This window comes from Canis aureus, chromosome 21 (assembly GCF_053574225.1).
Source record: "Canis aureus isolate CA01 chromosome 21, VMU_Caureus_v.1.0, whole genome shotgun sequence".
In the NCBI taxonomy this organism is placed as follows: Eukaryota; Metazoa; Chordata; class Mammalia; order Carnivora; family Canidae; genus Canis; species Canis aureus.
In genome coordinates, this window is record NC_135631.1 from 5393716 (window position 1) to 5416729 (window position 23014).

At 51.5% G+C, this 23014-nt stretch overlaps 1 protein-coding gene and 1 long non-coding RNA gene across 5 annotated transcripts in view; one reads left to right on the forward strand and one right to left on the reverse strand.

Annotated features, from left to right (window-relative positions):
• PC (pyruvate carboxylase) overlaps positions 1 to 23014 on the reverse strand; it is a 100461-nt gene that overhangs the window by 16340 nt on the left and 61107 nt on the right. For 3 of the 4 annotated variants that reach the window (XM_077862566.1, XM_077862565.1, XM_077862564.1), the window contains 8 exons: positions 6512 to 6647; positions 6169 to 6353; positions 5754 to 5919; positions 5483 to 5628; positions 5204 to 5321; positions 4751 to 4902; positions 3120 to 3238; positions 763 to 925 (listed from right to left, as the gene is read on the reverse strand). In XM_077862566.1, coding sequence (XP_077718692.1) covers positions 763 to 925; positions 3120 to 3238; positions 4751 to 4902; positions 5204 to 5321; positions 5483 to 5628; positions 5754 to 5919; positions 6169 to 6353; positions 6512 to 6647 — 1185 coding nt within the window. Of the gene's footprint in view, positions 1 to 762; positions 926 to 3119; positions 3239 to 4750; positions 4903 to 5203; positions 5322 to 5482; positions 5629 to 5753; positions 5920 to 6168; positions 6354 to 6511; positions 6648 to 9488; positions 9637 to 23014 lie in introns of those variants that run through there. The other variant, XM_077862568.1, reaches the window with a different exon arrangement.
• LOC144293202 (uncharacterized) lies at positions 11463 to 20801 on the forward strand. Its single transcript, XR_013360623.1, has 3 exons — positions 11463 to 11969; positions 17056 to 17231; positions 20434 to 20801. It is a non-coding gene; the product is annotated as an uncharacterized LOC144293202 (long non-coding RNA).

Sequence of the window (23014 nt, forward strand, 5' to 3'; positions counted from 1 at the left end):
TCAGGCCAGATGGGGAGACAGTAAGCCTGCAGAGCTGGGAGCAGCACTGCTGATGTGCAGGTTCAAGAGGTATCCTTAGCCAGCATGAGCTAGAGGGCCAGGAAACAGGCACCCCAGCAGTTCAGAGGGCTCCTGCCCCAAGCAGATCCAGAGGCTGGGAGTGGGGAGGGAAGGCGTGTGGAAGTGGGGCTGTCTGTGCTGAGAAAAGAGAGGGCGTGTGGGAGATACTCCTGGGGCAGAGGCATGGCAGGTCCACCTCCACAGCTGGCCATCTAGCCACTGGTGGCCCAAGCCTGCCTCTTCCCTGCCCTCCACAATTTCCCTGACTCCCTCATTCATCCTTTAATGGGCCCCTCCACTGGGACCCACTGGCCTATCCCCTCCACTGGGACAACTGGGCCCCAATTCTTTGCAGTAATCCTTGGGTTCTGCCTTGCCAACTACATAGGACAGAGGCTACTACTCTGTCTTTGGGCTCTTGAAAGAAGCCAAAGTCCAGGGCCTGGGCTTTGTTTCTGGGGAGCTTACTTTTGGCTCCACCTAACTGGTCTGCTCCCTGTTCTGCACGATTCACTCACTGGTTTCTTCGTCTGTGTTCATGGCAGTCTCCCCCTGGAAGGCTCTCCCTTATTTTTGGACAGAGCCTGGCTCCTGTGTACCCTAAGCCAACCGAAGCGAGGGTTCTTACTCCCTGCCGGGCCCACAGGAGGGTCTTCCCACCCAGACTGTGCCAGTGCATGCTCCATTGGAATGCTGGCCTACCTCGATTCGGCCAGTGTCTGGCTGGAAGCTGCGTGCAGGGTCCTCGGTGGTGACCCGGCACTGAATGGCACAACCGTTGATACGGATATTCTCCTGCCGCAGGCCCAGGTCAGGCAGGCTCCGGCCCTCGGCCACATGGATCTGGGCGTGAACCAGATCCACACTGCAGAGGGGGTAGGGAGAAGGGGAGCATGAGGCAGGGGATGGATGGGGAGGGTGATCCCCATCCCTGCCTGCCAGCTCTTCATTCACGAGCTGGGGCAGCAGGATCCTTCCACCCAGACCTATGGCCCCTGCCTGGGCCCATGGGGGCTGGGAACTCTGGGCAGTGGGAGTAAGAAGAGGGCAGCTGGAGGGGGGGCCAGCTGAAATATCTACATCTACCTGCTGTCGTCCCTCCCACCAAACGACGCCTCCCCATACTCTGCCCTAACCTCTCCCTAGGGTCTCTCCATCCTCCCACCTCCCCCGGACCCACCCTTGGTGAAGCCTGATTTGAAGGCTCAACTGCTCATGCTGAGAGTGGTAGGTACTATGCCCTGATGGGGGAGGAGGGGCGGTTGGTGGGAGAGCAGGGTTGTGAGGGCTGTAGGGAGAGGCTGTGAGGGGACATGCTTCGGTGAGAGTGCCTTCCACCCAGGAGGTGTGTCAAGGCTGGGCTCGTGCCTGAGACCCCAACCTAAAGAAGATCTCAGTGCACAAAGCTCTCCAAATGTGCATGATTTTATAAGCTCAGCCTCACTGACTGCCATGCTCCTAAGGACAGTGACAAATCCAAGTGGAACAGCTATTAAAAAAAAAAAAAAAAAAAAAAAACTCAGGGTCATAAATGTATTGTCACTGAGGCTTGTGGCAGGGACAGCCTGTAAATGGCACTGGAAGATCTTCTCCCGGGTCCTGTACTTGCCACTAAAGCATTTCATGGGAGTGACAATGACTACCGGGCGTCCCTATGTCCACGTACCACGAGCTTAAGGCTGTGTTCCAGCCTGTGTTCCACAGTGATACTCTGAATCTGTCATTCCCATCAGAGGAGGAGCCTGAGGGTCAGAGAGGCTGCAGCTCACCCAAGCTTTGCGTGGCCAGTGACCAGGTAGGAACCTGCACCCTGGTCTGTGTTGGACACAAAACCCCTACTCCAGAGCAAGCACAGGCTTCCATCCTTAACAGAGCAGGCTTGTGGCAGGCCCAAGATTGACAGTGAGTTTATAGTGCACAATGGGGCAAAGTCTCATGGAGTCAGAATCTGAAGCTGGAGCGGCCACCTCAATTCAGCCTTTACCTCAAGAGAACAAGGCATCTGGAGGCCTGTGTGTGCCTGCTGGGCAAAGGCAGGCGCCCCCACAGCATCCTCAATCTCAGGTGGGGGTCAGGGGAGGAACAAACTGTCAGAAAAGTTCCAGCGTGAGATGTGCTGGCCCAAAGCCAGGGCTTCACACTTAAATGGCTCAAAATATGATCCTGAAACAACTGAATGGTTTATAAAAGGAGCAGATTTTTTAAAGGTCTGTACTCAGTGCTTGTGGAGCACAAACTGATACAAGCAATCTGGAAACCTGATTAGGCTTTGCTCGGGTAACTGCACTGTAAGAGTCTATCCCCACAACTCTTCAGGGGCGAAGGAAAAGATTTAGACACAAAAATGGTGTGACCACCCTTTATGAGCCACAAAAACCAGAAACGACCTGACCCGCTAGCAATGGAGGGCCATTTTGGGAAGTCATGAAACACACATCTACAGTTCTAGAAAGACTACTGGCCTGGAGGATGCCTTCAACTAATACTAATTTTAAAAGTAGAAGAGGAACTCTACACATAACATCTCAATTGTGTCAAAATATGTATATAGTAAAATAAAGATGGAACAAAACCAGGAGAGTTAGGGTCGACACTGACAGTTCTGCTGGGCTGGCAACTCTCTTGACCTGAGCCTCCACTCCTCATCTGAAATATGTTAGACTTTCCTCCTCAGCAGCCTGGTTCTGAAAGTGGGGCTCTGAATCGTTTTTTTTTATTTGCTCCTTCATTTTTATGATAAGCATATGATGCTTTTCTTTCTTTTGTTTTTAGAGAGAATCTTAAGCAGGCTCCAGGGCCCCATCCCACAGCCCTGAGATCATGACCTGAGACAAAATCGAGAGTCAGCTGCTTACCCGACTGAGCCACCCAGGTACCCCACATGTAATGCTTTTCTAATAATTTTTGTAAAAAGTACCTAGATCCTTAACTGCTCTCTACCACAGTGGGGGGTGGGCCGAGCCCCCACTAAATGCCCCCCCAATATGTGGATTTTATGGGAAACCTGGAAGCTGCCCCGCCCTCAGAAGTGCCCCGCCCCTGAAGCCCCACCCACTCACTCGGTGATCTCCTCGGTGACTGTGTGCTCCACCTGCAGGCGAGAGTTGACCTCGATGAAGTAGTGCCTGCCATGCCGGTCCACCAGGAACTCCACCGTGCCTGCGTTCTCGTAGCCCACCTGTGGGGCGGCCGTGTCAGCAAGACATCAATCAGCAGGGCGGGACCGACTGGGCCCTGAGTGGGCCCTGACAGCCACTCTGGCTCAGCCACAACCATTGGCCGGTTCCAGAAAGAATAGACTGCACTCCCAGCCTCAACAGCCCTGCCCCTAGGGCAAGCGCCTGCAGCTCACGCCCCTCCCTTCCCCCTTGGGCTGAAGGGGCTGAAGTCCCAGCCTCTGGCAACTGCACCCAGCTTCTCTGAGGCAACAAGTCAGAAGCTGCCACTGGCTCTGCACTCAGAACCCTCCCCAGTGGACAGGCCCCACCACGCACCCCAGTCTCTGCTGGACCTTCTCATTCTCAGAGGGTTTTCAGAAAGTTCCCCTCTGCTCTACGCATCACCAGGACCTCTGACCATGACCCAAAGAGGTGTCCTCTGAGAGGAACCAGCAGTGATGATCCTTCTAATACAAAATTCAACCCTCTTTCCAGTCTCACTCTGGTCCTGCCAGAACCTGAGTGAGCTCCCTCAGACCTGTTACAGAAGGACACGCTGCCTAAGCCAATGAATTAGACCCAATTCCAGGTAAGATTACTCATATGAAATAACCCAAATGGCAACTCTAAATTAGATCCTAACCAAGCCTTATATTAACTGTGTCTGAAGCTTCCCTGTGAGTGCTGACCCTCTCTTTCAGCTGGGGAAGGTCATAGAATCATCTGCTGCCCGAAAGGTCTGAGGGGGCCAGGCTCTGCAAGAAGAGCAGCACCCGGGGGCCCACCTGGGTGCCGAGGAAGGCAGATTTGAGAAGATGCTCTCACTCGGGGCCCTGGGAAGGGAGGTAGAGGTGGGGGCAGGATACTCCGACTCTGAGAGGGGGTGGGTTCAGGAGGGCCCAGAAGAACAGAAGGGGGGGCCCCCTGCTACAGGCCTGGCAACGGCAGGTGCTCTCCTGGGCAGGCCTGGGGGCAGGTCACTGTTGGGGAACCACCTGCCATCTCCTACCTCCACGCCCCAGTAGAGCAAAGACTGGCAGGAGGAGGAGGACCTGAGGATTCGATGGGTGGCAATAAAGGTGATGCAGGGGCCAGTCAAGAATGAATGATAGGAAATGCCTTAGTAATGTTTCTTAATCTTGACAGAATCCACTGGATCTCATTCCTTTTGTTTCAGGAGTGAGGCAGTGCCACGCAGAACTCCCATCTGTGCAGAGGGAGTGGCTGGAAACCTCTTTCCCTTCCTCTTCTCAGCCTTTCTGGACTCCAAGCTTGGTCTCTGGGCCTGGCACCTCTGCTCTCACACAGCGAGGATCCAAATCCCATGTTAGCACTTTCTCCTCCCCAGAGAGTCCTCACCTCTGTCTCCCAGAGCCAGTCACTTGGGGCCTCCCTGCTCCCTAGCAGATTGTCCACATGTGGACATGACTACTGGTCACGAGGCCTAAGCTGGCAGGAGTTCAGAGGAAGCCACAGGTACAGGCTCCTTATCTCCATGAAGGAGACTGTCCCAGAAGGCCCCTGCCCTTCACCTGCTTAGCAAGTTTGACAGAGTCACTGGTGAGCCGTGTCCGAAGCTGGGGATCCAGGTGGGCTGCAGGAGCAATCTCAACCACTTTCTGGTGCCGCCGTTGGATGGAACAGTCTCGCTCATAGAGGTGCAGAATATTCCCGTACTGGTCTCCTACAGTGAAAGGTAAGCTGGCCTCAGTGTCTCCTGGGACCTAAACACTTCCTAAATACCCACCAATCCCATATAGCCTCCCAGGGCCAATCCATGCTTGCCCTCGGCAGTTGGGGCAGTCAGGAGGGAAACGGTCAGCACCAAGGCCAGGGCCCTGACCAGTCCAGCCTCCACGGCTGGCCTTCCCAGGGGAGGTGCTTCCTGAGGGGTGGCTCCTGGACACCAGCTGTGGTGAGCCCAGAAAGATCAAGCCCACTTGGCTCCTGCCTCGTGTGGTGGCCCCGTGAACGCCCCCACTCACCCAGGATCTGCACCTCGATGTGGCGTGGCTTCTCAATGAACTTCTCCACAAACAGCGCCCCATTCCCAAAGGCGGCCAGGGCCTCCGAGTAGGCCCGGTTATAGCTTTCCTCCAGCTCCTGAGAGGGCAGGCAAGCTGAGCAGACACTGGGCCCTGTAGCTCAGCCTCACCCTCTGTGGGACCCCTGCCCACTCTGGGAACCCCAGGCTCTGTTCTGCAGGTGGCCTCACAGGCCAGCGGGGCTCCCTGCTCTGCTCCCAGCCCTGGGCTTCTGCTCACCTCATAACTGTGCACGACCCTCATGCCACGTCCCCCACCTCCATAGGCGGCCTTGAAGATAATGGGGAAGCCATAGGTGTTAGAGAATTCATGGGCCTCGTGCAAGGAAGTGATGGGGGCATCTGTGCCAGGGACCACAGGGACACCTGTTGGGAGAGAGGCATGTGGGTCCTCTGTAACAGGCTGGAATCTCTGCCCGAACCCATCAGACCCTCCTTAGACAGCCCCTCCCGAGCTGTGCGGGCCATAGTCGCTTGTCCACCACATGTACCTGCAGCAATGGCGATGGCCCGGGCCTCCACCTTATCGCCCATCTTGCGGACCACCTCAGGGCTCGGCCCAATAAACCGAACCCCTGCATCCTGGCAGGCTTGGGCAAAGTCTGCTCGCTCTGACAGGAACCCGTAGCCAGGGTGCACTGCATCCACATTGTTTTCCTGGGGGCAGGAGCAGTCAGAGACATGCAGCATCTCTCAAAATCTCTCACACAGGTCCAGCCCAAAACCTGTGGCTCAAGCATCTCCCCCCACCTCATCTGGTTGGTCCATCCATCCATCCATCCATCCATCCATCCATCCATTCATTCATTGATTCATTTACCCAGTCCCCTATTCACAGACACTTACTATGGGCTGCCCTGGGTGGGGGGAAGGCACAGGACTCAGGCCTAGCCCAGCCCAGCTCACCTTGGCCACCTTGATGATGTCTGGGATGTGCAGATAGGCCTGCACTGGGGCAAGGCCGCGGCCGATGAGGTAGGCTTCATCTGCTTTCTGCCGGTGCATCTGGCCTGTGTCCTGCTCCGAGTAGACAGCTACAGTGCGGATGCCCAGCTCTGTGCAGGCCCGGAACACACGGATAGCAATCTCACCTTGGAGGGAGGGGGCAACGGGACCAGATGTTAGATTCCTGGGTCCTTAACAGAAGCAGAAGGGGAGTAGAGAGCTGGTGCGCAGGGCAAGCGCAGAACAGAAACACTAAGGTTGGGCTAGACACGTGGCTCCTCTTGCTGGCCCCAAGGGCACTCACCTCTGTTGGCCACCATAACTTTCTTGATGGGCTTGTACTCCAGGCGCCGGACATTTGGGGAGGCAGCAGGGGCAGTGGAGCTTCGGTGGATACCCAGGAGCCTCAGGCCCCCACGGACGGTTTGGAACTTCAGCATCTGGGAAGTCAGAGCTGGGTTAGAGCAGCTTCGGCAAAGAGGGTCTCCCAGGAAGAATGAGAGTCCTACCCCACCCTGCCCTTGTAGCGGCCCCACATGAAAGCCAGCACCTCACCCTCCTCAATTCCCGGCCACACCCAACATTCCCTTGGGGGCCACCTGGCTGTAGGGAAGGGAAAAAGCCAAACCCAAACAGAACCCGATCTCACCCTAGCACTCTAATAACTTTCACAACACTCCAAGCTCTTAAAGCAATTGTGGGGACCAAGCAGAGACCCTGAGTGCCCTCAGTGTGCACATTGTCAGAGTCCCCTTCAATGCCTTCTGTGAGGCCCAGCAGCCTGGGTTTTAGGACCTCTCCACACCACACTGGCCCCTGTGTCCTTCCAGAAGGGTTCCACCTGGCCAGGCAATGAGGGTAATGACAGATCTCTCGAGGAGCCAACCTGCATCACCGTGCCCTCTCAGGAAGCCACACCTCTGTCAGACTTTAGAAGCAAGGACTTGTTCACACAGTGGCAGAAGCCTCCTTTTCTACCAAGGGTTAAAGTGCACTGAACTTCAGATATCACCGCATTATCTCCCCCTCACGGATCCACCAGCAGCCCAAGCCTCTGAGATCTGCTTCAGATAACAGGCCCACTAGCCCAAACTACCACATAGGGTTAAGTCAAGAAGAGGCAAAGCACTCCTTTAGAACAAGGGCGGCAACAGAGCAGTAAATAGGTGGTTAATAAACCATGAGCAGTTTCACCTCACCAGAAATCACCAGGGACAAAAGAGAACAGGGAGGTGCCACTTCGCCTATTAAATTAGCAACAGTGTTGTAAAACAATCAGATTTAGTGCTGGTAAGGCCTAGGGAGACAGACACACAAGGTGAGGTCTGGATATCAGGGCAGCTCTCTGGAAATCCTATCAAGAACCTTTGAAATATTTATGCCCCTTGGCCCAGTGGTTACCATTCTAGGAATCCAACACAAGGAAATATTCTTTTTTTTTTAATTTAATTTTATTTTTTTAAATTTTTATTTATTTATGACAGTCACAGAGAGAGAGAGAGAGAGAGAGGCAGAGACACAGGCAGAAGAAGAAGCAGGCTCCATGCACCGGGAGCCCGATGTGGGATTCGATCCCGGGTCTCCAGGATCGCGCCCTGGGCCAAAGGCAGGCGCCAAACCGCTGCGCCACCTAGGGATCCCAAGGAAATATTCTAAAATGGGAACCAAGATGGATGCAGAAAGATGTTCAAAACAGCATTATTTACAATAGAAAATAATTAGAAGCCACTTAAAGATCCAACAATAGGGCACCTATACAGACATTATAAAATCATTAAGAATGACTATTTGCACAACTCTATTTACAAGGGAAATGCTTATAATGTAATGCTACAGAAATTAAAAAGGTAAATAATACGATTTCATGAAGCTTTTTTTAGGTGAGGAAAAGAACTAGAAGGAGCTCTGTCAGACAACATGTCACTCATTCCTGTATTCTAGAATTGGTGCGGTGTTGTTCTTTTCCTTCTCTATCTTCTCTAAACAGTCTATATCTTCTCCACTAGGGGTGTATTATTTACAATTAGCACTAAGGAGGCATATACGGAAGGGGGAGGAAGATCTTTGCAGAAAAAAAAGGTAAGGGGAGCGCCTGAATTGTCTCCCTGGGGGAGGTAAAGGACTCAGCATTTGTCCTGTGAAACCACAGGCAGTAAGGCTGAGCCCCCTCTCCCTCACAGTGGGGCCACCTCACCTTCCTCATCTCTTGGTTAACGAGACGGCTATGGGTCTTCCTCACCTGTGTACAGATGAGCAGCCTCACAGCTGAGGGGCAGTGGCACCAAGATTCTCAAACCTCCAGAAGTTTCAACTATTTTCCAGGGAGGCCAAGCTTTTCTCCCGCCTGGGTGGGTTTGCTCCTGCTACCACTTAGGCACTTACCTATCATCTTGTGTGTAAACACCCCCTTCTACTCCTGCTCCCTTTTCCAAATACAGAAAGGGATCACTGGAGGCTGTGTGGAAGGTGGGCATCAAGTGCCTCTCAGCTCACAGCTAGGAAAAGAGGGAGCCTGAAACACCCACGCAGGCCTCAGAGCTCAATCCACCATGACTGATCTTCACAGATGCCGCCCCCCGCCTCTGGGCTGGGACAGAAGCCTCCAAATGCTGCTGAACCCGCATCCAAGCAGATCAAGCCCTGGGGTACAGCAGAGAGCCAGGCAGAAGTTCACAGAGAAGGGATCCCTGGGTGGCGCAGCGGTTTGGCGCCTGCCCTTGGTCTCGCGATCTCGGAGACCGGGGATCGAATCCCAAGTCGGGCTCCCGGTGCCTGGAGCCTGCTTCTCCCTCTGCCTGTGTCTCTGCCTCTTTCTCTCTCTCACTGTGTGCCTATCATAAATAAAATAAAAATAAAATAAAAAAAAAAGAAGTTCACAGAGAAGATAGATCAGGGCCCTCTCCCTGAAGTCAGAGCACTGGGGAAAGGAATGCAGAGAGCAGCCCCATCCAGCCACTGGTGGCCCAGCATGCAAGCCTGGAGTCCATAGGCCTGGGTCTGCCCCAGCTGAGATCCAGGCTCCCAAGACCTCATGTCCTCATCTGTGAAACTGGAAACCACCACCCCCAACCTCGGTGGGTCATCCTGGGGGCCACTGAGCCCGTGCCCTGAGCATGGCAGGATTGCTGAGACACTAGCACTTGCTTCCCAGAAAAGAACAGGAGCAAGAAGGTACTCCATCTCCATGCAGCCCCACACAACCCACATTCCTGCGCACACTCCGCAGCACCAGGGCCTGCCACCCCAGTGTGCCTGGCCCATGCTCTCCCCATAGCACTCACCCTGCAACAGCCAGGCACCCACAGCGGCTTCTGCCCAGGGAGGCCGTGGACAGCTGGCTGCTCTGCCTGAGGTCACTGGCACTGGGATACAAAGGCCTCAGGCACTAGAGTGCTGGAAGCCTGGGTGGTAGCCAAGATTGAAATCAGGGGAAGGGGCGCCCCCAGTGGCTCTGGGCCCGAAGCAAGGGGAGGCAGAGAGGTCCAGTCATGAAGGCAGCAGGTGACTCACAGCCTGCCCTGACCCCCTGGGGCCAGGAAAGATTGCAAGGGAGGTGGTCTGAGGCAGGCTACCAGCCAGCAGACAGACAGCAGGCAGCCATGACTGATTTAGGACCTGCTGCCACTTGGGGTTAAAGGCACAGAAACATCAGTGAGCAAGGAGAGCGGGGTCTGGGAGGCTAGGAGGGCGGAGCTCGTGTGGATGACAAAGGACACAGGTCATGCTGCCCCGCAGAGCCCAGGCAGAGCTGAGTCACACATGACCCTGACCCCCCACCCCTCCTGCCCACCAATGCTAGGCTTGGGACAGGAGCACACAGAGCTGAACTAAAATGTCACCTCAGGGGGATCCCTGGGTGGCTCAGTGGTTTAGCGCCGACTTCAGCTCAGGGTGTGATCCTGGAGACCCAGGATCGAGTCCTGCATCGGGCTCCTTGTGTGGCATGGAGCCTGCTTCTCCCTCTGCCTGTGTCTCTGCCTCTGCCTCTGTGTGTGTGTGTGTGTCTCATGAATAAATAAATAAAATCTTAAAAAAAAAATGTCACCTCATTCCCATAACATGTCCACCCTTCCTAGAACTTTGCTAACTCAGTACCCAGCCTCTCCCCTTGTCAAATCCCACTCTCCTCCTAGACCTGAAACCCAGGGGTGTGGGGGTCAGGTGCCTGGTGCTTCCTGAGACCTTTCCAGAATCAATTACAGTTGAGGGAAACCTGCAGGACAGAGGTGGGTTGCCTCACAGAGCCCTCTCTTCCGGGAAGTAGGACATTGTGGGTCATGTGTGAGAGTCCACTCATGGTATGTTGAGTTTGAGGGATGGGCCAAAGGGAGGCGTTGAAGGGAGGTGCTGAGTGGGCAGATTCTACTGCTCCCTGAATCTTGCCCCATCTCCTAACCCTGGAGGGAGGAGAGGCCCTGTGCAGTGCTGGGTGGGGGTGGGGGTAGGGGGGATGCTGTGGAGGCAGGAAGCCATGCCGCTGGAGGCTGGCGAGATCTACTGGTAGAAGTGGAGTCCCTGAGATGGGAGCAGAGGGCAGTGGGGAGGTCTCCAAGTACCAAACTCCTTTCCCACAGCCCTCCTAGAGGGGCTGCCTCTGGCATTAAATGGGGCCCCTTGCTCAGAGATCAAGCCCTGGCATCGTGGAGTCACCTGAGTCCCAGCCTCTCCCCACAGTGGCACTTTCCCAAAAACAGCCTCTGGAGTGCCAGCCTTCCCTCAGACACTGTTCCAAGTGGCATCCTTGTCATCCTCACACCAGGGCAGAGAACACCCAAAGGTGCTGGTCACAGGGGAGTGGTGTGGGGTTGGGGCCAGGCTCCCACCGTGGGTTTTTGGTTAGTGGATGGTAACCACAAAATCCTCAAACTCATTGATAATCTGGCTAAGAATCTCCCTTAAAAGCTCCAAGGGCCTCGCTAAACAAAACTGGCATCTTGGAAAGCTCTCATGTTGTTGCATTATGACCTTCCCTGATCCTCCCTGATAGAGCTGGAACCCTTCAGCCAGCGAGGCTGCTTTCCTGGACAGCACAGCCTTGCTGGCTGGATCTCCTCAGGAGAGGCAAGGCTGCTCAGATGCTATCAGAGCAAAGAGCCTCTGGTTATCTGCCCCAGGCACACCATGTTGCCTTGCTCCATGCTGATGATGTGCATGGGTGAAAATCTTCCCTAACATCAGCGATGGGGAAAGAAATAGTAAGAGAAAAGCAACTACTGTCACCTGCAGATCCCTTACCCTGGTTTCCTCTCCAGAGAGCTGACAGTCCCAGAGAGGCCTGTTTGCTATTTTTTGCAAATGCCAGCTGACAGATCTCTTTCCTTGGCCTTGGGTTGTACATTAGAGACAGGGAATAAGACGGCTTTGACTCTCACTTGGGACATGTAAACAACGCCTTGCCGGCAAGCGTGAGGCAGAATGAAGCAGGGAGTGTCTGAACACCTGCTTTCTCCCTGCTGCCTCTCAGTGTGACTCCACACTTTCTACTTCTCCCTGAGCTTCGATTTCTCCTCCAACACTGGATCAATAAGCTCAGCATTCTCCTTCGAGAAGGCAGTGATATCAAGTCAGGATGGTGCCTACAACAACCCGTGGAAGGAGGGAGGGGAAAGGTGTGGACACCTTCTGCCCAATCTCGATGATCTGCCCGCTTTGCTTCTAGGACATCCGATGCTCACCAAGCTCTGCCTACATGCCAGGCCGGTGCTGGCGGGTGGGGACACACGCTGACCAGCACACCGAGCAGTGCCTCTACTCTTTACCAGGTAACTGAGCTACGCATGGGATGTTCTGCAAGTACTAACTCAGGTATCTCTTATCATTCCCTGGTATGGATAAGGAATCCAGTGTAGGGGTATTACAGAACACCCCAGGTCACCTAGCAGGGCTGATTTAGAGCCCAATTTGTACACTGCCCTCCGAAGCAGGAGCTCTGATCCATGAGGGCATTTGGAGTCATCACAACTAAAGGAGTAAGTTGTGGCTTTCATCAAAAGTACACCATGACAGGTACTTGGAAACCAAAAATCAAAAATCACAGTCTTGATAAAAACTGTGTCACTGGTCTGAACTTGCAGCAGGGCCCCCAGGGGCACTCTGCCACTTCCCACCAGGGAGCCGGCTAGCAGTGCCAGCCTTCATGTGTTTCTGGTAAGCTACAGCAGCTTCAATTTGTCCAATAAATAGTCAAAATGGCACTAGAAGTCCCACCACTTCAGACCTAGACTACATCTCCCAGGCTGCCTCTTGCAGCAAGGAGCAGCACAAAATTCTGCTGTCAGGCCACTGTTGTCCAAATTTTGGTCCACACAGTACGGCCACTGTGCTAAGGGTGGGTGTACTCTCAGCCAGAGGAGCCCTGCTGGGACCAGGCTAAGGCAGCCACCTGCATGGTCACTGTGGCCAAGCGTCAGGCCCTGGAATGCTCCTTCAAGGATCTGTACTGCTTCCACCCTAAATATCCCTGGTCTTCACATGGCATCTCCTACAGCCTTAGGGGGCAGCTGTGGGCAGGAAGCTCACTAGAAGGGAGAGCCGTGGCTCTGCTTTGGGGGTGCCTGGCTGATGGCAGTTTTGGAAGCCCTCAGTCTGGACTGCCCGCCACTCGTTCCCAAGCCCTTCAGCAAATCCACATCAGAGGTATGTAGGGGGGCAGCAAGAAGAGGTGAGAAGGGAGAGCAGATCAGAAACAGGCCCCAGGAATCTCCAAATGAACTAAAAAGACTCCTGTATATCTACTCCCCCGACCCTCCCCAGCACCAGCACCCCCACCAGGCTCCTTCCCCGGCCCCCAGCTGGCCTCTGCAGGGCCAGCAAAAGCAGGTCGAAACCAGAAGGAAGAAGTTCTTGGCAGAGGACTCCAGCCATGGCAAAAGCAAGCCTCTGGTGGATGGGGCCGCTCTTGGGGAGCTTTCTCTCCAGGCAGCTCTTGCACTGTCCTAAACGTGTCCAAGAGGGGGCCTCAGGACTGGTGGCCAGCAGGGACAGATGAAAGGAAAGAACTCAGCCGGTATCAAAGAGCCTAAGAGAGGCCTGACTAGGGCTATGATGTCTGGGTAGGGGAAGCTGAAGGGAGGACACAAAAACAGTGAAGGTGACAGACAAAGTAGAAAGAGCGAGAATACCAAAGTCAGAGACAGGAGTGGAAACAGCATGTGGCCCAGGGCAGCACAGCCGGCTGCTGCCCTAAGTGGCCACAAGGGTTCAGAGACACACCAGCATGGCCCCACAGGCCCCTCCTGCTCCCCTGGCCCTCTGATTTCAGGCAGCAGGCACAGGGGAGAGGGTGGGACAGCCACGCCAGAACAAATGGTGCTGTGTGAGTTGCTGGGATGTGCAGGCAGGGGGACGGAGCAGGCTCAGAGAAAGGAGGCGAGGAAGGGGTCTGGTCCTGCAGGGAAGGACAGGACTGAGGAGGGGGCAACTGGCATAGCAACTGGCATAGCCTCTTTCAAGGACAGGGAGCCTTGCAGGGCGAACAGTGCCCCCTGGTGCAAAAGGAGAGCTACTGCTGACCTGCGCATGTTTGCCTAGGTACCCAGCTTGTCAGAAGGCCACTGGCCCTGAATGCTCTAAGTCCTTTAGGACTCACTCAGAAGTCAATCCTGGACACCCACCTCCTCAGTGAGCTTGAACCTCCCTGGAAAAGCTCTGTCATTGTCCTTGCCACACCCCACTGTCTTCCTGTCTATGGAGGATGTCTATAAGGTCCTCCATGGCACAGCTGTCCATGGCAAGAAGCACTTCATGTCCTAATGATTCGTTGACCCATCTCATGAGCCACTGTGAGGACCTTGGGGATAGGATCCTCAGTTTATTTTGTCTTCTGTTGACTTCCTAGCACTCTGTACTGTGCCCGACACCATGACTAAATGTCTGGGGAACAAATGAACAAACCAATGAATGAATCCTCCAGATCACACAAGCTTCCAGAAATATTATGGCATGCTAATGCAAACGGTCATGACCCCTGCTAGGAGCAGCACACACAAGTTAGTGGGGCATACAACACAGATTAGAGCCCAAAGGGTTGATAAGGAAGTTTAGTTAAAAGGGCAAGGTCAGCAAAAAGCACCTCCCAGATGGAAGGTGGGAACCAGGAGGGCTGAGCAAGGTGCTCAACACTAAAGACTCCATTCTGGATGGTGGCTGGATAGGAAGACAGGTACCAGAAGGCAGCAGGGATGCAGGTGGTCCCGGAAGCTCCTTGATCCCTTCACAGGATACCACCCCAGCTGGAGAGTCACATAGGACCTCCTCCCCCACTTGCTCACCCAGTTCACTCCAACCCCAAGGTGGCAGGAAAGTGAATGCCAGTGTATGGAATGAACTGTGTTCCTCAAGGAACTGTGTTCCTTCTACTCTGTGGAAGTCCCAACCCCAGGCCTCAGAATGTGATCTTAGCAGGAAACAAAGTCTTTGCAGGGGTAATCAGTGAAAATGAAGCCCCTGGGGTGGCCCTAATACAATATGCTTGGTGTCCTTATAAAAAGGAGATATTCTGACACAGAGAAAGACAAAGAGAGGGAAGATCATGTAATGACACACAGGGAGAAGACAGCCATATGTCCAGAAAGATTCATCTACAAGGATTGCTAGAAAGTACCAGGAGTCAGAAGATAAGTAAGGACCCCTATGGCTTTGGGAGGAAGCACATGTCCTGCCAACACCTTTAGACTTCTGGCCTCCAGAAGTGTGAGATAATAAATCTTTGTTATGAGTTCTGGGGACTTTGCTATGGCAGCCCTAAGGGAACACATGCCCAGGTTCCCCACTAATGACCAGGACCTACAGAGACTCTAAAACCAAGGACCAGGTTGGGGGGCACAGGCTGATAAAAATGCCCCCTTCTTTTACCTGCTCAGGTTGACACAGGCCACAGCAGGGCCTTCAGAACAGGGAGCTATTTAGGATTGTGATCAGTGATCCCTCCAGGGAAGGCCGAGTGGGAGGCAGCAAACACGAGCAGTGAGCAGCGCCAGCACGAGCACCAGCTGCATGAAGAGCAGGCAGCCAGCAGGAAACCCTCCTGAAGAACACCAGGACTGAAGCATCCAGGACAAGGAAGCGGGGGGAGGCAATTTGGGCGTGAGGCAGCTGGAGCAAAGGCCAAGGAGCAAACAGCCTAGTGGATGTACGCTGAGGCCAGAGGCAGGAATGAAGGTGCTCAGGAAGAGGCCAAGGGCAGACACCTGGACTCTGACAGCAAGGGGCAGGGACCAGATCCCCTGGGTCAGGAGGTGCCATCCAAGAAACCAGGCAGGGAAGAAGAGTGCTGCAATTCAGCGGGACCACTCTGCCCATCCTGAGGAAGGTGATGTGAGGAGGAAAGATGAGAGGGTGGAAGACAACTGAGGAAGACATTCTAACATAGGCAAGAGACAACAGGAACCCAGAAACGCAGCAGCGGCAGTACCTCCAGCACCTCTTAGATAAAGGATAGTGGCCACAAGTAAGGATGACTCATGACTCTTGTTTGAAAAGTGGGGATGAATAGCGGTAACACCAAGTTAAAGAACACAGAAGTGGCTGTAGGTAGAGAGCAGCAAAGAAGAGCAACACCCACAGCCCTCATAAGGGCCACCCGGTCCTGAGTCCCCTGTGGTCACACACAGCCCCCCCACCAACCCCACAACAGTTCCTGTGCCCTGAGAGCACGGGTCTAGAGCCGCAGGAGGTGAGACCCAGGCAGGCTAGATGATGCTATCTCCGGCCATCAGGCTCTGGAGAGGCTCCACCTGGGGTGGGGACAGGCAGCAGAGACAGCCTGTGAAGCCCTTGAGTCCCGCCATGCCCAGGCTTTCCAACCTGCATCCACGTCAGCCTTCAGCATGAATGGACAGCCAAGATCACCAGCTATTTGAGCTCACCCCAAATTCACCAAAACAAATGAAGAATAAAAAACAAGAAACTCTCAGAAGAGTAATATGGAGAGCAGATAGTTAGAAAGAAACTATAATTAATCTCAGAGAAGTAAGAGAAGCTATTGCATTGAGAGGCGGCAGCTATTTTAAAGGCAGGAGAAAGAGCTCTAGGAAATTAAAAATAGAGTTTCAGACATTTTTAACGATAATAAATAGAAGAATGAGAAGACAGTTAAGGACATTGCCCAGAGAGCAGAACAGGAAGACTGGCACATAGCAGTCCCAGGGCTGAGGACGTGCAGTGGTGGCGAGGGTGCTTGGAGATGCCAGTGTGACGCTGCGAGTCCCACCTGGCAAGGGGACCCAGCGGTATCCAACAGCTTCCTGCATGAGTTTGCTGGCACCACTGTCATAAATCATCACAGACTTGGTGGCGTAAAACAACAAAGGTATATTCTCTCTCTGTTTTAGAGGCCAGAAATTCAGCATCAAAATGGTCCAAATGGAGATGCTGGCAAGGCTACACTCCTTGCAGAGGCTCGGGAGGGGGTGTCCTACCCCATGGCACCCTGCTTGTGGCACCTGGACACCTCTGCTTATGGCCATATCCCTCTGGTCTTGGCCTCTGTGGGCACTTGGCCTTCCCTGACATGTGTATTCTCCCACCTCTATCTCCCAAGGACACGTGTGACGGCATTAAAGGGTCCCTGGATAATCTGGGGTCATCCCCATGTCAAGGTCTTCTACTTCATCACCTCCACAAAAACTCTCTTTTAGGGGTACCTGGGTAGCTCAGTGGTTGAGAGTCTGCCTTTGGCTCAGGTCATGATCCCAGGGTTCCGGGATCAAGTCCCATATCGGGCTCCCTGCAGGGAATCTGCTTCTCCCTCTGCCTATATCTCTGCCTCTCTGTGTCTCTTATGAATAAGTAAAATCTTTAAAAACAACAATAACAACAACAAACAAAATAACAAACTTTTTTCATTAGAAGGTGCCATTTACAGGTTCCAGGGACGAGGACCCGGAGATCTTTGGGGGCACTCATCCAGGCTACTATGCTTCCAAAAAGGAGACTGAGAAGGCACGTAAGAGTCTTCAACAGTGACACTGAGCCAGAAGCTACTTCTGAGGAAAGACGTCCTCCAAACTACAACTCTCCACCTGGTTAGTCTACCAGTCAAATGTGGGGGCAAAATAAAGACCCTTTTCAGGCACACCCAGCAAAGGCAAGTTCACATCCCAGGAGCCTGTTGGCCTGGGAAGCTCCTGGGGAGAGGAACTAACAAGACAAGGGAGTAAACCAAGATGTGGAATGCGGGAGCCAGCAGAGAAAGAAGCAGGGGACCTCTAGGGAAAGTAATGACAGAGAACCACTGCCCTGGACAACAGCAGAAGTGGGAAGGCTCCCAAGGGTGGGGGTGGGGGAGGCTCCAGGGGAGGGGAGGGAAGTCAGGGAGTTAAGTAAACAACTAAAAAAAAAAAAAAAAAAAGGCTAGATTGCCTGAAGTCCCTGAAAGAATGGAGAGGGGATAGCAATTTACAATTTAGGGATGAAGAATGAGGCAAATAATAACTCCAGGAAACTGAGAAGGTATACAAGAAAATGTTACCATGTATACACTTGGAAGTTCTCAAGTATGACTATTAATACTTGATTTTAATAATGTGCAAACTGAAAATGTACTTAAAAATGGTTACCTAACCAGGGAAAGTGGGTACAGGTAGGGGGCTTAGGCAGAGGTAAAAGCAAGCAAAATCTTCCATAGCAGGAGCCCAGCAATCAAAAGTCCTGTGTAAATAGGGTTGTCAGCAGCTAGGAGTAAAGAGTTTGTCTTTGGGGAGACAATCAAGGAGGGCAGGTCAGAGAGGGGACTGAGGGAGTTTTTATAGGCCTCATGACACAATTTGACCACCCCAAGTGTCCACATGTATTATTATGATAAAATTACAGCTAAAGTTAACAAAAGGAAACAGTTCCTACAAGCAGTTCCAATTTCTCTCGCTGTTCTTCCAATCCCATCCCTCACCTCTTTCCTCCTCCCCTGATCCCTAGGTGTGTTACCATAAGCCAGTTGCTGGGGTGCTCCCCCTTTATAGATTTTACGCTGATTAGATAGATATATGCCCAGAAAACATACACCTGTATTTTAATTTTTCCATAAATTATATACTGTCATTTTTTAACTCAGTTTTTTCACCCAACATATTTGGAATCTATCTACATTGATACAAGTCGATCTAGCTCATTAATTTTAATGGCTTCATAACAGTATACATATCACAGCTCATCCATGCCCAAATGAGGGACACAGAGGTTGTCTCCAAATTTTAGCTATCAAAAACTGTATATGGATTGGCAAATGGATCATTGTTGAAACTGGGGGACAGATACATGAAACTCACTGTACTATTTGTTCCATTTTTATGGATGTTTGGAAACAACCATAATAATATCAATTAAAATGTTAAAAATGAATAACCTTGAATCCGTGTACAAAATATGCAGGAATTTCTCCAGGGCCTACACATGGAATTGGAACTGCTGCCCCAGATGGCAGACACATTTAACCGGTTTTTTTTTTTTTTTTTTTTTTTTTGAGAGAATGTGTGCACCAGTGGGAGGGCAAAGGCAGAGGGAGAGAGAGAGAATCCCAAGCAGGCCCCACGTTCAGTACAGACCCTGATGCTGGGCTTGATCCCACGACCTTGAGATCATGATCTGAAATCAACACTCGGAAGCTCAACTGACTGAGCCACCCAGGTGCCCCCAGCTGGCGCATTTTAAATGTCAATACTGTGATGCCTGTGATTGAGTGCCTGCCTTTGGCTCAGGTTGTAATCCTGCAGTCCTGGGATCGAGTCTCCACAGGGAGCCTGCTTCTGCCTATGTCTGTGCCTCTATGTGTCTCTCATGAATAAATAAATAAAAATAAACAAATAAATAATAAATGTCAATACTGCCAAATAGCTCTCTAAAGCAGTTGTCCCAATACTTCACACAGCTACCAGAAGCACAGCAGAATTTCTATTTCCCCAAACCTCTGCTAACTCTTCTACTGTTAGATTTTGATTTTTGTCAATCTCATAGGTAGAAAATCATTTCTCTGATTATTAGTAAAGTTGGATATTTTCTCAAGATTGTTGAGATTATTTTTAGATTTTCTTTTTTATGAATTGCCTGTTCATATCATTTGCCCCTTTTTCTAATGGACTGGTTGTCTTTTCTTTACTGAGTTGTATTAAGTCTTTATGTATTTTAAATATGAACCATTCTCCATTATACACACAGCAGGCTTTGTTCCACATGACAGAGTACTTAGTCCTACAAAGAGGAGAGGGAGAGAAGAGACAGTAAGAGACAGCAAGCCCAGGGAGGGTCCCCCTGGCACAGGTGAAAGACTGACGTGGAAGTCGATAGAGAATGCCTCTCTCCTCTGAAACCAAAGTACCTACATTTCCTGGAACAGTCCCAGTGGAAATATGCCAGTGCCTAGCCACAGGCAGGATGCAGTGGCACCTGACACACTGAGCAGGCCACAGCCTGAAATGACCAGTAGCTCTTGGACTCTGGCTCTTCAGGCTGAGGAGCCCAAAGACATCACATTCCAGGAGGCACAACCAGAAGAGCAGCAGCAGAAGGAAGATAAATTTGCAGATGGCAGGGCATCCTGTTCATATCCAAACTCCCTGTTAGCAGCAGCTGTTCCAAGAACCAGGAATAATTAGTCCAAGTTGCATCAGAGACGACTGATATTTAACTTTAAGAAAAATGTCTGGCCAGTCAGATCAGCAAAAGATACAGATTAGACAAAGAAGTGGTATTTCCCTCTGAGGGGGTTTTTAAAAGAATTGAGACAGTTTTCTGAATGAATGGGCTTAGGTCAAGTGACTCTTTTGGAATAGCAAAATGTTAGAATGATTGTATGAGAATTCTTGAATTTTGGTTGTGATTATCCTCAGGAAATGGGGAAGCAAAGCAGTTTTCTACCTGTATTTTGGCATATTCCTACAAAATGTTGTTTTAATATTCTTTCTTTAGAGGAAAAAAAGCAAAAGTGATGTTTGGAGTTTAGATATTTTATTTATTTATTTATTTATTTATTTATTTATTTATTTATTTATTTATTTATCTGTTTGTTTATTTATTTATTTATTTAAAGATTTTGTTTATTTATTCATGAGAGACACATACACAGAGAGAGAGGCAAAGACACAGGCAAAGAGAGAAGCAGGCTCCCTGCAGGGAGCCCGACATGGGACTCGATCCCGGGACTCCAGGATCACAGCCTAGGCTGAAGGCAGGTGCTAAACTGCTAAGCCACCCAGGGATCCCCTAGATATTTATTAAGTATGTTTTACTTTACAGTGTACCATGGATCAGAGACCTGCAGCCCACAGCACAACCTGGCCAGAACCGTGAGCAGCAAGATCACTTACCTCAATCTCTTCCCACACTCGTGACTTCACTCTCACCCAACATAAAACTAGCTGAGGGCTGCCATTCAGTTAAAATCTGATGTTCGGGGCAGCCCTGGTGGCTTAGCAGTTTAGTGCTGCCTTCAGCCTGGGGAGTGATCCTGGAGACCTGGGATCAAGTCCCATGTCAGGCTCCCTGCATGGAGCCTGCTTCTCCCTCTGCCCATGTCTCTGCCTCTCTTTCCTTCTGTGTCTCTCATGAATAAATAAATAAAACCTTTTAAAAAAATAAAATAAAATCTGATTTTCGGATAAATAGTACTTTTTTTCAAAGTGTGAGTATATACCATGCAGTATTTATTGGGGTATATTACAAAAATAATTTTTTTAAGATTTATTTATTTATTTATTCATGAGAAACACACACAGAGAGAGGCAGAGACATAGGCAGAGGGAGAAGCAGGCTCCATACAAGGAGCCCGACGTGGGACTTGATCCCAGGTCTCCAGGATCACACCCTGGGCTGCAGGCGGCGCTAAACCACTGTGCCATGGGGCTGCCCGGTACATTACAAGACACCATGAGAAACAGGGTCTGCCTGCCCAGCTGAGGACCCCCCGCGAGCCACACAACACAGATGCGGCTCACTCCTGCTGGCTCCCACTGGCTCCTGGACTCTGCTTCTGTCCAATTCTGTGGTCAGTGTCATCACACCAGGAGCTACAATCGGCCACAGTGGGCAGACATAGACCAGAAATTTGCAAACTCGGTGATCAGGGCCCTTTCCTTACCTCTCAGACAGCCACTGAAAGAGAACCCAGATGGCTCGAGTATCCCACCTTGACACAGAGACAGGCAGGGGGGTGGCTGCATGAATGGCACCCCTTCTCCATTTTCTTTTTGGCTACAGAACCCAAATAAAGAGGCCTCTGTTTCTTTTGTAAAAGCCTGATGTACAAGTGCCTAATGCAGTTAAAACATGAGGGTGAGCTAGGAAAGAAATGAATTTGGCACTCTCCATGTCTTAAGGAAGTTCAGAAGCCATTCCGCAACACCAATTAACCTGTGAGAATATCAAACTAGAGATTCTTTTGATAATCTCATTTAACAACACAAAAATTATTCTTTTGTTTTCTAAGGGACTGATTTCTTTGTTCACATCCTGACACCCTGTCTCCCCCTCCTTCCCTCTTAACCAATACAGACATTTGCAAGTTGAAGTGTGAGGATTTAAAATAATAGCTGTTGGATATAGATGCGAAATGTCAATTCTACAACAGAACTACCTCCCCACCCTCTTCCTGCTCTCCCAAATGACACACACACCTCAAAACCCAAACTCAACACTTCTTCCTGTCTTCCATCTGCCCAGGAACCAGGGCTAGTTCTAGTCAAGGAGGCCTGTCAGTTCCTGTCTCTAGACAGGAGGCCTGTCATGTTCTTCTTCCTTTCATTTCCAAGAACATACCCTAGATCATCTCTTTCATGCTACTTCAACTAGTGCAAAAGGCTCCTAAACATTGCCAACCATTACTCTGGGTTAGCTTTAGCTACCAATCTGCACTATACACTAGTGGTAGTTAGCACCCCAAATACAGGCCTTATTTCACTCTCCTCCTCTCCCCACCCCCCCACCCCCACCCACAGGTAAGCTCTCCCTCCTGCTGGCCCTTTCCTCATCAGCACAACCTGCCTTTCCAGCCTGATTGCCCATCAGTCCTCAGCCTCCTGAATCTTGTAACTCCAGCCAAACTGCCTCCTCCTTGTTCCTGAAGAATCCACGTACTCTCCATCTCCCTTGGAGGAGTCTTCCCCAGGATGCCTCCACCTTAACACCCTTCTCCTTGTGCTGACCTGTGCAAAGCCTCCTGTGGCTGGGTTACGCATCTCATTTTCCTTTCTCCTAAAATCGCAGCAGAACTTGAATGAAGAGTTTTTTGTGGTCATATTTAAAGCTCTAAAGCCCCGAGGACAGAGAGAGCAGGAGAGGAGACCACAGCCACACAACCTGGAAACTGAAAGGCAGCTGATATCTGATCTCAGGTCATCTATCTGGTGGTGGGGAAGACTGGGGTTTCTCCACGGAATCCATGGAAGGCTAGGAAGCAATGGCTCTGGGGCCCCTGGGACTGGGCTGAGCTGCTCCTCTCATGTCTAGAGACTACTCACCTCTTCTGCTCTCTCCTGAAGAACAGACATTTAGTCTCTGGAGAGGGCAAAGCCTAGGGTCTACATTGGCGGATGTGAGGCACAGTCAAGGGCCTGGCTATCTGGTCAAAAAGGGTGATGGAAGGTTCAGTCAACCTCCGCATGCTGTTGCCTTATCCTCCTCTGCTCCCACAACACAGCAGCCCATCCTTCCCTCCTTGGAGACCTGACCTTCTTAAGGGGGAAGACCTCAGGATATTGACACTGAGGGCCCCCAACAAAGGGCACACATATCACCTACTGTGCAGCTTAGGAATCGGACTCCCAGGCAGCTTTTAGCCCCTGGTAGCAATCATGAGCAGGCCACCAAAGGTCACTGGGCA